The 16,340-nt window shown below is 34.7% G+C and overlaps 2 protein-coding genes across 3 annotated transcripts in view; both read left to right on the top strand.

Moving 5' to 3' along the window:
• The first annotated feature begins 1,668 nt into the window (after positions 1-1,668).
• On the top strand, positions 1,669-9,585 carry pold4 (DNA polymerase delta 4, accessory subunit). Of its 2 annotated transcripts, XM_028459995.1 has the most exons (6): positions 1,669-1,799; positions 3,718-3,840; positions 4,067-4,150; positions 4,806-4,917; positions 8,148-8,199; positions 9,298-9,585. In XM_028459995.1, the coding sequence occupies exons 2-5, from the start codon at positions 3,735-3,737 to the stop codon at positions 8,170-8,172; spliced, it is 327 nt and encodes a 108-aa protein (XP_028315796.1). In that variant the 5' UTR covers positions 1,669-1,799; positions 3,718-3,734; the 3' UTR covers positions 8,173-8,199; positions 9,298-9,585. The 2 variants fall into 2 exon arrangements, with proteins under 2 accessions (XP_028315796.1, XP_028315788.1); XM_028459987.1 differs by lacking the exon at positions 9,298-9,585 and having other exon boundaries at positions 8,148-8,315.
• Positions 9,586-11,185: 1,600 nt separating this feature from the next.
• zdhhc5a (zDHHC palmitoyltransferase 5a) overlaps positions 11,186-16,340 on the top strand; it is a 32,146-nt gene continuing 26,991 nt past the window's right edge. Inside the window, exon 1 of the mRNA XM_028449122.1 lies at positions 11,186-11,654. The gene's annotated coding sequence lies outside the window, so the exon portion shown is untranslated. The remainder of the gene's footprint in view (positions 11,655-16,340) is intronic.

The raw sequence follows: 16,340 nt of genomic DNA on the forward strand, positions 1-16,340 counted from the left end.
AGAATTTATTTGAATGAAACGTCAGTGATTGTCTTGAACTTTATTGTTTTTTTTTGTTTTTTTTAATTCTAAATGAATAACATCTTGATTGATATTTGCTTACTATTGTTTCACTTTTGATGTAATTTTTTTTTCCCATAATGCACAAACAAACTTACCTGTTTTGTTTTATTATTTTATTTTGTTTTCTATGATTGTTTACATGATACAGTTTGATCTTGGGTGAATTGAACAAATTATAAGTTATGTTAAATTGCTGTTCTCTTGCAAAGTTCCTAATATTGGTATTTTTTGTCAATTGTAAAATGCCATATTTGTTTATGTACGTATTAGTCAATAACAATAAAAAATAAATAAATTAAAAATGTTTAAAAAATGTACCACCACTTCCTACAGAGCCCCAGACATGACATGGTAAATAATAATAATAATAATAATAATAATAATAATAATAATAATAATAATAATAATAATAATAATAATTTGTGACAACAACAAAAAAAATATTCACCATGTCATGTCTGAAGCTCTGTAACTTCCTGAGTTAGCATGTTGGATAAGTTTTGGCAAGCAGTCACAGAAAAAATTGAAACAGTTAAAAACACAAACATTTTATCTTACACTTGTGTAAATATCATGTTCACTGTCATAAGTGGAGAAAAAGCAAACTCTCCTTCAAATATGTCTGTTCATCCTAGAATGAAATCTCGCATGATTGCAAGTAAGATTGGTGCTGAAATTCTTGATTATAGCCCTTGTAACTTTCTTTAATTAATTATTAATAATTTATTCATTTTTTGCCTGCTCCAGAATATTGTCTCTGTCTACACTTGCATAATGTAAACCTTACAAAGTTTGAATTGTATTTAATTATTTTTTTATTTTTTTATATTGCCCACTAGTTGTATTTATTTATTTGTGTTTAACTTGTTCCTGAGTATTTTGTAGTAATTGTGGTTGTTGTTGTTTTTGTTGTTGTTGTATGTTTATCCTCTTTTCAACCTTGGGGTCAGGACCCCATTTGGAGTCGCAACTCGCAAGACATTGGGATGGTATCACCAGATGCGTTCAAGAAACTAACAATATTTTTGTTAAACAATTTGAGCCTATTTTTGCCGTTTTTCTGCAACTACACCAATCTTGCCACATTTTAACCTATTTTCAACATATTTTCTTGCCATATTTTTGCTCGTTCTAATGCATTTTTGCTACATTACTCCCATTTCTGACACTATCAAGACATTTTCAGCACTTATAAACCCTTTCCACCACTTTTTCCACCTAATGTCACACATGTTGACCCATTATTGTCACTTTTAACCTCTTCTCACCACAATTCATGCTATTTTTGTCAATTTAATCACATTCACAATTTCCACCATCCATCCATTTTCTGACCCTCTTGTTCCTGTTTTTCAGGGTCGCGGGGACATTCACAAGTTGTCATGCCCATTATTACTATTATTTTATTTATTATATATGTATTATCTTATGTATAAACAAAAAACTAAACCAAAACATATTAATCTACACTCCGGGGGCAGAAGGTGTAGGTAATGAACCAAAACGCTGGATAACAAGACGAAGAACATGAAGCCTACAGGTTTACCTTCCTGTAGGTGGCAATAGTGAACTCGTGTTTACAACCACCTAAAAAATTTTTTTTTAAAAAAACTACACGAAGAAGAAAAAGGAGGACGCGAAGAAGAAAAACAAAAACAAAAACAGCTGTCTCACGGTTAGCCTAGCAGCGGGCTAACAACAACCATTATTATTTTATTCTTTTTTGTGACTTTTAGGTGAGAACAAAGTCCTCTATTTATATTTACTTGTCGAGTGCTATGTTAACGGCATTGTTTTATACGACTCATTTTGTATGTTTTGTTTTCATTAGCGTAATTATAGACTGGTTATTGTTGTTGTTTAAAGTCAAATATTATTAATGGAGCCATAAAAATGTGATTGTATCTGATATGACGGTCACATTATCAACTTATATGTCAGTAGTTAGAATAATGAACAATCTGAGCAATAATTTAGGAAATAACAAAGGGTTTTTGTGTTCTTGTTGTTTATTTATTCATGTCTTTTTTTGTTGTCATTCTGTTAATTACTTGTTTCGTTTTTTTGTGTTTTGTAGTCATGGGGTGTATTTCTGTTGCCCTAATGTGTTTTTGAAGTAATCTTGCATATCGTTGTTATTTTATATATTTCTATTGTTTCGTTGTTTATTTTAGTCCAAAACTTGTCATATTTTAACCTATTTTCACTTTTTCTTGCCATATTTTTGCTCCTTTTAATGCATTTTTGCTACATTACTCCCATTTCTGACACTTCTACATCACATTTCAAAACCTTTTCTGCACATTGTTTCCACTTTCAAGACATTTTCAGCACTTATAAACCATTTACAGCACTTTTCCACTTATATGTTGACTCATTATTGTCACTTTAATGACATTCACGATTTGTCATGCTCATTATTTGCCTTTTTAAACTAATTGTTCCAATATTGACACTTTGAAGTGAACCATTTTTATTTATTTATTTATTTTTTTACCATTTTTTCTGTCAATTTTTACTCACTCTAATTTGGAACTTTTAACCAATTTCTGTGGTTTTTAAAATCCCATTTTGCCACCTTTTACACCATTTTTGGTCACTTTTAACCCATTTTATTAGTGATTAAAACCAGGATTTCCATCTTTAAGATGACTATAATAATAATGATACACGTTCCTGGATAACAGTGGATATTATTCAGATGAATAAATAAATGTGGTTATCACAGATTCATAGAACAATGGACCATCATTTTACTGACTTTATGGATGGACCCCAAAAATCTCTCCCCTTTATTCCCCCTTATTAATAGGGCCCTGTAAAATCCATTTTATTTTTTTCCAAATTTTGTTTGATTTTTTTCCAAATTCCGTGTTTTCAGCATAAATTTTTAAAATTCCATTTAAAAAAAAATATATATAAATATTTTTTTTCCAGAAAATAATTAGTTTTTAACTCTTGTGAGGAAACAAAATAAATACTAATAAAAATGCAAACCATAATTAAACAAAAATGTATAATTCCAGACCATAATGATTGAACAAAAACAAATGGATGCAAAAATGCATCGGTTATTTCACCACTAGGGCCCAGAATATTTGACAGTATAAGAAGTTATAGTTATCATGAACCTACGATGTTTAAGACTCAATAATCCCTGGCATCTGTAGTCTCGTCCACAACAACAACAGTTTCTTACGTATCTTCTGTAACTCTGAGGAGATGTTGTTTAAACAGGTGAAGCTGCTCAGAGCACGGAGCGATACACGAGAAACCAGCGGAGTTTCACAGACACATTAAAGTTAAGCGGGAACTGATGGCTTTTGGAGTGAGTGATGAGTTGTGTAGTTTTATAGCAGTTTAGACGGTGTGTGGGGTGGTTTAGATGCTGTTTGAAGCGGAGATATCGGGAGGGGGCCTTTATTTTGGGGGTCCTCGGTTTCTGAAAAGGTTATGAACCACTGCGATGTGAAAGTGGTCTTTGGCGCACAAGTGGTTAGGGACCACTGGTCTAGCTTATCAGTGCATTAGTCTACTATGTAAAACTCAACTTAAAAAAACAAAAGTACTGCAGCACACCAATCGAATAGATTTTAAGTGTTTGTTTTGATTAATCGAAACGTCATAATTTTTTATTTATCGTTTCCATTATAGTGCATCACAGACTCACCATGACCACCAAGACTGGACTGATAACAGATTCATTCAAGGTAGTAAAAACAGAAAAGAGAAGGAAAAAACGAGAGAAGAGCCCCTCACCTCCGCCTGTACAGAAAGGTGGGAACAACTTTGCTTAAATGAAGGTGAAATAAGTTGTTTTAGTGGTAAACACTATCTTATTACACCGTTTTGTGTTTTCCTTTGTATGTTATGCAACGTATCAGTAAAAAAGTTTATTTTAAAAGTATCTAACTATTGAAAACATTCATAATAATTATTAATTGTGTAATTTTTTACGTGAACCGCTGTGGGTTTGTCACGTTTGTTCTGTCATCTGCTCCAGAGGCTGAAGGTGAGACAGTGTGTGGGAAGGAGCTGAACAAACTCACACAGTTTGATCTGGACTGGAGGTTTGGGCCATGCACAGGTAACCAGTGGTTCTGATAAAACATAAATACTTAATTTCTGCTGCACTGTGTTGTACTTATGGAAATACAGTCGCGCTTTACACATGCAAATCATTGGCTTTGAGATGCATCTTCTTTTTCAGACCATGCTGCTTATTTTCATCACTGACGTTCTCGTCATGAAGAAACAGAGACGTTAGCTACTCAGTGACAGTCAATGAATCCCACCTTTTCCACTATTTTTGGTGACTTTGAACCCATTTTATTAGTGATTAGGATTTCCATCTTTAAGATGACTATAATAATAATGATAATAAACGTTCCTGGATAACCCCTTTATTCCTCCTTATAGATGGTCCCGTCTCCACATGACTGTTCTTCAGTGTTCAATGTTCAACCACCTACCCTATTTATCATGTTTGGTATGATTTGGGGAGTTTAAAAGCTAATTAAGTCATTTAAACAGGGAAAGATAATGAAACAAAAATGTGTAAACTCTAAATTGTGGAAATGTGGAGTCATGGGGTGAAATTGGGCCCAGGTATCATCAGATTAGAGCAGATGCTGGAGTTGCTCTGATGTCTGTCAGTCCCGTCTGTGTTTTGCATTGAGTTAGTGGTTTATTCTATTCCTGCTCTGATTGAGGAGCGTAATGATTGATCGGTTTCTGTGCAGGTATCAGTCGGCTGCAGAGATGGGAGCGAGCAAAGCTTCACGGTCTCAACCCTCCTGAGGACATCAAAGAGCTGCTGCTGCAAACACACACTGACCCTGAGTACACACAGAGGTGATTATAGAAACAAGCAGAAATAAATACAAACCTACTGGAAAATATTGTGAGAATGATGGAAAATTTAAGCTTTTTCACCACTGAGCCTTTTTTTCTTTTCCAGTTGATCTAAAGTAGCGATTAGTGGGACAACAGCACACAGGAAATAGAAAGTGAGAAGTACAATTATAATTGTAATTGCATAATTGATAATTATTACAATTATTGCATAATTGTAATTGCAATTTTAAAAATCTGTTGCTGTTGTAATTGTGAGTTTAGTTCAGATAATTGACTTTGTAATCGTAATTGCCATGAAATTTCTATTAAAATTGTGAATTATGATTAAACGCTATTAAAGTTCTATGTACAGTTCTACACATATGTAGTTAACAAGTATAAAAATATGTTTCATATCAAGCTTTCCCACATTTAAAAACAAATATTTACATGGATGGGTATACTGACACAACAAAGGCTCAGACGTCCACACCAAAAAATTAAAACCTATATTTTCAATGATTAGGAAGCCTAACAAGGTAATCAATAGATAGGAAATAAATGAAATGATAGATATTTATTTTTAGTGTATTTTACAGTTGATTAAGGACAGGTTATCATTAGAGATGCTAACAGAAAGCTAACACAAGAGGAAGGTTCACTTTTATTAGGTTATTTATTTCAGGCTCATTAATTGTGATTAATTGTAATTGAGCTTTAGTAATTGAGAACGTATTTGTAATAGACTTTCTACGGATAAAAAATAAGTGTAATTTAATTTTAATTTGAAAAAATGGTGGTCACTGTTACTGTAATTGTCAGATACTCACTACAGGTGAATCTGTCAATGACTGCCTGAGTATTTTTATCAACACTGTCACCGTAGTGTAGTGGTTCTCAAAATGTGTGGCGCACCCCCTGGTGGGGCGTGACAAACAGGAGGACATTCTTAAAGTCCTTGTGGCATTATAAAACAAGTTAAGTTCAATAGAAATCAGAGAACCCAGTGATTATTTTGATATGATGTGTATGGTCAAAAGTTTGTCGTATAAGTGAAAAATAAAAATAAAGCCAACGTTTCCGAGCACTGTGCTATCTTCAGCCTGTGAGATCAGCTTTGGCTTTTTCCGTTGTGTCCAGAGGTTTATTCCATAAAGCGTGTTATGTTCAAACTCTGAGTATGTTCAGGCTCAAATGAGGGAAACTCTGAGTATCCCATTCCAAAAAGCGAGGTTTGTTCTTCTCTGAGTATGTTACCCGGGCAACATTGTCCGTGAACTAAACCTGGTCGCTGGCAGGTTTAATCAAAGAAACCCTGGGTTTCTACCTGGCTCCGCCCACCTGAACACCATTTCTTAACACTTTAATAAACTTTAACACTTTTCTCTGAAACACATTAGTAACATCACACACCACAGACGTGTTCACATCATTTCTAATGTTGTGTTGCTTTACATCTTTTTTTTTTTTTTCTTGTGATAACGGTAATTTTCTTTCTAACATTGTAGATGTAGATCATTAAGTGAAAGTCACTGAGAAGTTGATCTGCATTAAAACATTTACTGACGTCTGTAGTAAAGTTCACTGAATAAAAACCTGTGTATAATATAAAGGAGGAGATGATCATTTAAATAAATCAACTTTTAAGGCTCGATTGTTGTTTTATATTGTTATACAGTTAAGTCTGTAGATCACACATCGCAGTGAAGTGTGACGCTGCTCTTGAAAGCGATGGGTCGTGAGTTTGCGTCCCGCTTCAGTGTTTTTTTTATGACATTTTTTAGGACGTTGAGATGACTCTGGCGACAATATTACATTAAGAATCAATATAAATGATGTGATATGAAGCAGCAGTTACTGTCTTTATATCCAGTGTAACAGGAGGACTCTCTATGCAGACATCTTATGCTGCTGCCACATCTTCTCAGACACATTTTATTCATATTATTCACCGCTCGTCACGTCACTGAAGCAATAAAGTGATGAAGCGTCCAAAAAGTGTGACTAATTATGGGTGATTTAAGCCACTATAATCACTGAAGACTGAACGCACCTTTAGAACAGGCTCATATTCAGCAAACAACGGCTTATTTCACCATCAGGGTGAATATATCACTATCTTCCATTTGGTTGTCATGGCAGTTTGAGTATTCTCTGATCCATTGATGATGGCTTTTTATCGTGCGCGTGCACGTAAGTAACCCAAGGTTTACATACTCAGGGTTGATTGACCCACTTCATACCAGCTTTAATGGAATCCGATACCCAGAGTTTCCCATCGCGGGGTATGTTGACCCAGAGTTTATGGATAGACTCAGAGTTTGTTAACCCGCCTTTATGGAATACCCCTCAGAATAAGTACAAGGACTACAGAGAAGCGCTAAGGATTGTGGGAAATGTAGGATTTTACTGGAAACAACTATGCAGCGGTGAGCTCCAGGTGTGATTGAGTATGAAAGCTCTGAGGAGTGCAGACATACTCGTTTAGTTTGAGCTGAGAGGAAGGTGGAACAATTTCATGCTCTTCCATTTGAGGGCAATGTTGCGCTAAATAGGAAAGTACGTAGTCATGCTACAAGTAAGATAACGCCGCAAGTATCAGTGATGGATACATTTTTTTGTGTATTTTGCAGTCATTCTTGTTTAATTTTGTTTCACTTAGTATGTTCCTCAAGTTTTTTTGTGTGTTTACTTTCAGGGTCCCCATACACAATAGGCACAGGGACAAAATGAGATAAAACATTCTGATTCATGACTGATCGCTACTCGTCAGACTTTAAGAAGTGTTTGGATTGTGTTAGATTCTTTAGCCTAATCCGTTTATATCCAAGTTCAAACGCATGTCCACTGGGTTATCTAATGCAAATGAAAAGCCAGTAAAGACCCACTCTATAGACCCCTTAATGACTGGCTGGAAGCAAAAACAGGAAACGCCCCTGGCTAAAGGCTAGTAATGTTGCAGCTTTAAAATGTCTACTTGTTGTGTGTTTAAGTGCCAGAATAAGAGGAATAACGTTAGTGGACGTACATTTAAGTTTTATAGGATTCCAGCGGCCACTCGTGCTCAGAAAAAACAAAGACAATTGTGGTTTTGCCTCCAGGTTAAGCCCCGCCCAACAAAATATGTCACAATGTTTACAAACAATCAAAGGGTCTATGTGACGACACTTTGACCACTTTGTTTTATTCTAGAGAAACCACTTGTTTACAGTTATTGCAGTAACGGTTGTGTTGTTGTGTCCTCTCAGCCTCTGGAGTGAATATCCGCTCTGAACGGAGAACATGGATAGAGACATTCAGGTTTGTTTACGTGTCAACTTTCTGCATAACTCTAAATCAATGGAAGAAATTCAACACTTCTGGAACTGAGGCTGAAACTCTGCCCTTCATTTTATAATAAACTAAAATCACACAAATTATTGACTTCTGGCTTTTTGTTTTTTTACCTGACAATGGGACTTCCTCATGCAATGTATTGTAACATGACACCTTTAAATGTATTTCCTGTAAATGTTAGGGATACACCCACATATAATTAATTCAAAACCTAGCTAAGAGAATGGGTAATGAGTAATCAGATCTGCAATCATCAGCCCTGATAGTCAGGAGTTCTCTTGCATTTTATTTTCTATTTATATTTAAAATATGTATTGAACAATTTAATGAAACTGACTCGTGCACATATTTGGACTCTGACGGACCAGACCTTTCTGCTGACACATTGTTTGGTCCGATCTGAGCATTTTTTGGGTATATAATAACCATTGAAAAGCAATGGCGGACATCTTGAAAAATGGCCGCCATATTGAATTTTTGAGTGGCCAACGCCTTTTTCCAAAATAGTGTCTCTTAGAGAGTATCTGTGCCAAATGTCATGCTTTTACACCAAAGTGAACGATTCTGTTTAAATATGCATTTAATCTGCTTCACTGAGAGATGTCGTTAGTAGTTAGTAAAAATAAATACTGCTACGAAAGTATTAAATTAACCATCTTTAAATGTTTGTTTTTACTTAAACATTGTGACAAATGTTTTTAGGTGTAGCAGATCTGGTGTTTGGTGATTGGTATGTTATAAATGATATAATATATAAGATACATTTTAAAAATGCAAGGTGGATTTTTTGAAGTAGCTCATTGTTTCAGAAAGGTTGGTGACCCTGCATTAGACTAACTCTGGTACATTTACTGTGGAGTTGATGAGTGCACATTGTCCCTGTCAAATTATAATGAAAAAAAAATGGCTTTACACTTCTGATTAATCCAAACCAATCCTAATAATTTAGAGATTAAAATGGGAAGAGACAAAATGATCATGTCCAATCCTAAAAGTATTGATGAAGCTGTATGTGGAGTTCGTTATAAACATACTGAAAATCCTTTTTGTTGGTTGTATAAGTGCAACGAGCTGTGGGCAGTGGATCAGAGTTGGGTGAGATGCTGCAACATTCCTGCAGCGCCTCCATACTGCTGTTGAACTGTGGGAGTGGACTGCAGTGGTGTGACTCCTTCCTTTCTGACAGGACTGAGTAAGAGCTGCTACGTAGGGAGATGTCGATGTGTGAGACCCAGTTCACTCAGAGCTCAATACTTCAGAGGAAAACTAGTAGCTAGGGCTGTGGCAAAAAAAAATTCAATTAATCGATTTATCAAATTTGTAGATAAAATGATTTTTATTTTGCAAATTCTAGTTTAAAAAAAAAATCATTTTTTTTCAGACTTCTTTGTGTTCCGTCCTTGTGGGTTTCCGTAGCACGATGTGAGCCTGCCCCCTCTTTGTTTACGTGTGTTTACCCTCTGAGTAGGCTATATGTGTGACACAGGCATTTTTAATATTTTATTCACACTATGCTGAGATGCTATGGGAAGAGTTTATTATTTTTTAATTGGAATGTTATATGTTATAAAATACGTAGTTATCTGATTTCTTAATCAGAAAATGTAAGCTACTGTGAAGTTGCTGTTGCACTTTTGTTTAAACTTGGGTTAAAGCTTGAAATAGTTGAATGACAGAGTCTCGTTTACTTTTTATTTTAGGATTGTTTTATGCATTTTAACTCTTGAGGACAATCACAGCAATAAAGTTTCACTTTTTATAATATATCTGATGTCTGCAGTTATTTTTAAGTGCATTGAAAAACAAAACAAAAAACAGAATTAAATATATAGACCGTCTCTAGATTCACGCTAACCACAATATTTGTAACAAACAACAATACAAAACTTATTTTGTTTAATGTTGTAAATTCATGATAAAATCTTTCTGCTTCATTTTTGCTGCAGTACCATACATGAACTGCTGTGTGCAGTGTTGCTTCACCATTTACATTTGAAGAAGAATTGCGCAAAAGAAAAAGAACCAACCTAAAGTCTCAAAAGTACTACACACCTGAGGTAGAAGTCAGAGTTGGGCTAGTTTTACTTTCTAAATCCTGTGGAGCAAGACGTTTCAAAAATATTTTATATCAAATTTTTAATGAGTATCAGAATGAGAGTTACAGAGATGTACGTAGACTGTGGCCTTGAAAGGAAGACAATGGTCACATGACTCGAGCGCCAAAAAATAACTTGTGTTTTTAAAACAACAACAAATTAATTGATATATATATTGTACAGTCACTGTGTTTTATGGCACTTAAAATGTTTGTATATTATATACATGATATTAAAAATTTTATTTTTGTGAATACATTTGGGAAAACTGTAATGAAAAGTTTGTTTTCTTCCACTTCCACAATGATGTGTTTGGCGCATTATTTCGGATTTTATTGTGTTTTTGTTGTCATTTTGTGTAGTTTTGTTGTTATTTGTGTGTTCTTGGTGTCATTTAGTATAGTTGTCTCTCCTCTTCTGTATTTTTGTTGCCTTTTGTGTGTTTTTTCATTTTTTTCAATCATTTTGATTTGATTGGTATCATTTGTTATATTCTTCTATCTTTTTGGGTGCTTTTGTTGTTGTTTTGTAGTGTAATTTTGTATGTTTTTTTTTTTAATCTCATTTTGTGTGTTTTTATTGTAATGGTATGTAGTTTTATTGTTTTCATGTGTGGGTTTTTCTATCATTTTGCATATTTTTCTGTTATTCAAGTGTATTTTGTAGTCATTTTGGTTTAACTTTGTGTCACTTGGTGTGTTATTTGAGTAATTTTGTAAAAATTTTTTGTGTTTACTTTTGGGGGGCCGCACATAATTAAACCGAAGGCCGCGTGTGGCCCCCGGGCCACCTGTTGCCTATAGTGGTTTAGACCAATCAAGGGGCTCAGACTCATCAGAAAGGGGGCGGGTTCGCAGCGTTGTACGTACCTTGTTGACTTGATTGACATCAACGTAGATTGTAAGCGTTTATTATATTATTATTATCTAATCGCTTGAGTTTAAGGCAGCAGAAATGTTTAAGTGTAGATTTTGGTAACGTTAGTAGTTAGATTCCCTTTCACACATCGATTGGACTAAAGTCGTGGTTTTAAACTTTGAGTAAGTCAACGTAGCGGCTTGTTGCTAACGGCTAATAGCGGAGCTAGCTGCTGTAACTACCGTAGGGCGCATCCGGCTCATGCTAGCTGCTAGCATCCCGTTTTTCACGGCATCGCCAAAGCGCACGGAGCTAGCTCCGCGGCTCGTGCTTCAGCTAACACGGCTCTCGTGTGAAGAAGGATGGATACACGGATTAATCCAAAGCCACAGGACTAAACAACACCTCTAAAGACGGTCTCATCCCTTCTCCTTCTCTATTTGCACCGGACCCTGAGTCTGTCAGGTGAGCTGGACTGTTAGCCTCCTGCTAGCTTAAGGCTATCCATCTTTTACTAGATTGTTCCTGGTCACTTTAGAGAGTGTGGAGGGAGGCTTGTGTTAAAATGGATTCAGTGTTAACCTTGCCTTTATGTGTGTTGTTATGTTATAGTGTATTCTTCACACAGGCAGTCTGTTGCTGAGGATCACACTCCTCTGCACATCCGCCCTTTTCTCTCCTCTTAGTGTGGATGATGAGATACTGTTTATTACTGTAACATTCTACCAATGGTTACCTGTAGGGATGTTTCTGTGCTGTGGGTGTGGACTGAACATTGCTCATATATCTGCTTGGTGCCACAGATCATCTCACAGTTCTTTCTTCTTCTTCTTCCCTGTAATCCTGCGGACACTAAGGCCATCTTTTGCGCATGCATTCATCTGCTTTGTACACAGCTGCACCTGTTCTAGCTCTAATGCACTACTTCTATATGTCTCATCATCATCATCTTCGTCATCTTCATCTTCATCATGATCTTCATCATCATCTTTGGAGCTGGCTAGAACAGATCTATGGAGCTGTGACATGTTGGTGCTATTTAGGTTCCTCCACGTTTGATGTTCAGAAAAAAAAGTGAATGCGTGAAAATATGATGTAACTAGGCCTGGGCAATATATCGAGATTTCTATTTTGGCAGAAAGTAGAAAATTTAAATATCGCCTATATTGATGTATTTTTATTTTATGGCTTATTTTGCATTAAAATACAAATTTTATAACTATACTATATAACTACTTGATAAGAACAGTTTACCACTGAACTCATTCACACGTGCTGTCCCTTAGAGCAGAAAAAAAGGCAAAAGTAGCAAATATTGTGCAGCTGTTTGTTAATAAATGTCCCAGTGCCATGATTGTGTATTTCTTTTTTCCTTCTGTGTAATTTATTTTTGTTGTTCTTTTGTGTATTTTTCGGTAATTTTGGATTTCTTGCTGAGTCGTTTTCTGTATTTTTTTGGTATGTTGGATTGTTGTTGTCCCATTGTGCATTTTTTTCCTCTTTTTGTGTATTTTCTTGTCCTGTTAAGTATTTATGTTGTTCTTTTGTGTATTTCTCTGTTAATTTGTGTTTTTGTAGTAATTTTGCGTATTTTTTGTAGTCACTTTGTGCATTTACATTTGGGGCTAGTTGCCCATGTTTGTGCTACACACATGCAAGTTTTTATTTGTAATAACAATCGTAAAGCACCGTGATGTTATTTTAGCCTATGTGGCATTTTGCATCAGCAGAGTTAACCCTGAATTGTTTTTCTGGTAAGACTTTATTTGAACTGAAATTATCAAGATTTATATCGTATATTGGTGTCACCATTTTGAGAAAAAAGATCCAGATATGAATTTTGGTCCATATGGCTTTTTCACCTCTCAGGGACGGCACGTGTGAGTGAGTTCTGTAGTGTGGATTGTTTAGATGAATATCTGGGTTAGGACGCACTCATTAATCTATCTAACTGAGCTTTACGTGCTTTTCTGAGAAGCTCAGACACCTAGGGGGGGGGGTAAGATATCTGATTCAAACCCGTTAGCAGCAGTTTGGTCTGATGAAGGATAAACAGATGAACCATAACATGAGAAGTGACTAATTGTAGATTACAGCACCTTACATTGTCACTGTTACTAATGCCCCATAAGTGGTTTTAGTTTATCATTATGTCAGTTTCATGTTCATCTCTGGTCGATTTGTCACAACAAGCTGGTAAAAGAAATGAAGATATTTGCAATGATTAGTAGAATAATCATCGTTCTTCTTGAGAAAGAATCAATGTGGGAAAACAAAGGATATTGTCATGAAATCACGCACGTTTCTCTTACGCTCTCCCATCCACTCCTGACACGCCCACCATGTGAAAATAGACCCACAGCGCACATAAAACTAATGTAATTCTTCTATAAAGGAGGTGGACTTTGCTAATCTGAACATCATGGAACACTTGTAAATGTCATTGAATTCTGTGAAGAAGATGAAGTACACTTTTATTTTGAAAAGACAATATGTCTGTTGAAGGAGAAAATAACAGGTTTATTTAATAAGACATGTGCAAGAAGAATATTTGGTTCCATTTGATTCTACTGTGTGTCGTGACGTGAACGTGTTTATATGCATGAGAAGATGGTCGGACACATATTTAAAAATGATGCTTCAGGTCGCGCTCGGTTACGTCAGCTCCAAAAGACATTGACTATTTAGTATTTAAAACAGCGCATTATTATTATTATCGTACCTGACGATTTGATTATGATTCAGGTGCTACAATTTGATTATTAAACCGTTATCATGATTTTAAATGCATCTTTTTCTTCCCTCACTTTGTGGCCAGTTTAGTGCAAAACTCAGATTTTACGCCCGCGTTGGCACACTGTGCAATTTTTTTCAATCGTTGTACTCAGCTCCAGCTCAAATTTTGCGACTCAATTGCGGAGTTCGAATGTTCGCAATATATTTAAATGCACAAAATCCACAAAAGAAAATTATAAAAAGATTTTAAAAAAGAAGAAATAAACAAAAAAATTACAGAATAAAAAAGTCTATAAAAACAAAAAATCCTACAGACAAAAAAAGACAAAAATTCACTAAAGAAAGAAAACAAAAAATCCAAAAAGATCTATTTATAAAATTGTCAAAAAATTGACAAAAACTTACAAAATCCAAAAAGGAGAAAAAAAGAATATATGAAAACAAAATGGCTAAAAAACCCAACAAAAACTCCCAAAATCCATAGAAAATAACAATTATAAAAAAGATTAAAGAAAAGAAAAAAACTACAAAAATTACTTATACGCTTGCGTGCGAGTATAAAACAAAAATGACAAAAAACAACAAAAACTTACAAACTCCAAAAAAGAGGAAAAAACAATATATAAAAAACAAAATTAATAAAAAAAAACAGAAACAGAAAACCACATAATCTTAAAAAAAAATAAAAAGTAAAAAAAATAAACAAATGAAAAATTCAACAATAACACAAAATCATTTTTTTAAGAATGACAAAAAAACCTAAAACTATTTGTAAAAACAACAAAATGACAAACGAAAGTCATAAAGTCCATAAAAACAAAGAAATCCTCCAAAGACAATAAACTCAACAAAAATTCACAAAACAAAAAATCCAATAAGATCTAATAAAACAAAAATGACTTAAAAAAACAACAACTCAAAAAATCCAAGAAGAAGATAAAAAAAATACAAAGGGAATAAGGCGAATACGTATTTGGCAATTGAAAATTGCCCAATAGAATTGTTCATGTGAAATACATTTTAGTGTGTGTATTTTGTTGTTGAGTAATGTCCCTTTAAGTTGTTCTTTTTACTAATTAAAATGAAAGTAATAATGCAGGAAAAACAGAAGACTGAACTTGACCTTAAATATGACCTTGAGAGAAGGTGAAGGTCACACATTGAAATGAAATATTGTTCGGTCCAATGAAATAAAATACTCCACTTGAGATGAGATTTTCATAAAGCATTGAACTTGTACGATAAATAAGGATGCTCCGAATGATTGGTGCCGATTTCCCTTATATTGGGGGATTGGTGATCGGCCTATCTTTGCCTATGAAACCGATCTTTTCCGTTGTTTTTTTCTATCATAAAGTCAGCCACTGTCTCCTTCTGCTGTGAGACAACTGACAGACCCGCCCACCAGCTCATGTGTGCATGTGTGTGCGGCACATGCCTCTGCTACACAGGGTATAAATGTCGACAGTTTTACACAAAAAAACAGAGCAAAGGATTGCAATTTGTAATTCCTGTAATGCAGAATTAAACATTGGTGGAGCTGCAAACAAAACGCTACCTCATTCACTAAGACACCGCCACACTGCTGAGTGTGGAGCGTTAGAAGCTAGAAATCAAGCTAATGCTAAAGCTAATGGAGCAAACAGCCAGTGCTGTTGGAGCTTATGATCAGTGAAAAAAGCAAAGCGACTGAACAAAACGATGGAGTTTTTGGCTTTGGACATGAATAAAAAGCTTCCACTAATGAACAAGTGACTGTAATAAATGTGAGAACAATTAACCTGTCACATTAATTTTGTTTTTTTTAGAATGTTTAACTTTTAGGAGCTTTTATCTTGTAAAACTGTTGCAGATTATTTTTAGAATAATATTTTTTACACTTAAATATCCACAAAGCTGCTGCATTTGGACATTTTTTTTAAATTTTTGCTCTACAAAGAAACTTAAAACTCAGGACACTTTATTGGGCGTTTAAGATGTTTGTCCTGTAGATTATTATTATTTTGTCATCTACCCCAAACCCTGTGATTTTCTGTATTTGTTAAACCCAAATACTGCTGTGCTTTGTTTTTGGCAGCGTAACCTGTGGGACACGTTTAGTTTGTTTTTAAAATGTGAAAAATGAAAGACTAAAGAAAGTTGCATAATTTGCTATTTTCAACAGCAATGTTCTAAACTTTTCATTTATATTTGAGATTACTACCTCATGTGCAGTTAAAACAACAAGTTTGTATTGTTTCGTTGATATTGTACAATGTTTTACAATAAAATAAGATTGGAATATTCAAGGTGTATGCTCTTTTAAAAAAAAAAAAAAAAGAAAAAGAAAATTGGGATCGGCCAAAATCGGTATCGACAGGTCAGGCTTTTAAAAAATCGGTGATCGGCCAGAAAATTAGTGCACTCCTGATTATA

This window comes from Gouania willdenowi, chromosome 1 (assembly GCF_900634775.1).
Source record: "Gouania willdenowi chromosome 1, fGouWil2.1, whole genome shotgun sequence".
NCBI lineage: Eukaryota > Metazoa > Chordata > Actinopteri > Blenniiformes > Gobiesocidae > Gouania > Gouania willdenowi.

Coding starts and splice junctions, on each gene's coding strand:
- pold4 (XM_028459995.1), top strand. CDS start 3,735: ATGACCACCAAGACTGGACTGATAACAGATTCATTCAAGGTAGTAAAA. Junction 3,841..4,066: donor ACCTCCGCCTGTACAGAAAG/GTGGGAACAACT, acceptor CATCTGCTCCAG/AGGCTGAAGGTGAGACAGTG. Junction 4,918..8,147: donor GACCCTGAGTACACACAGAG/GTGATTATAGAA, acceptor GTGTCCTCTCAG/CCTCTGGAGTGAATATCCGC.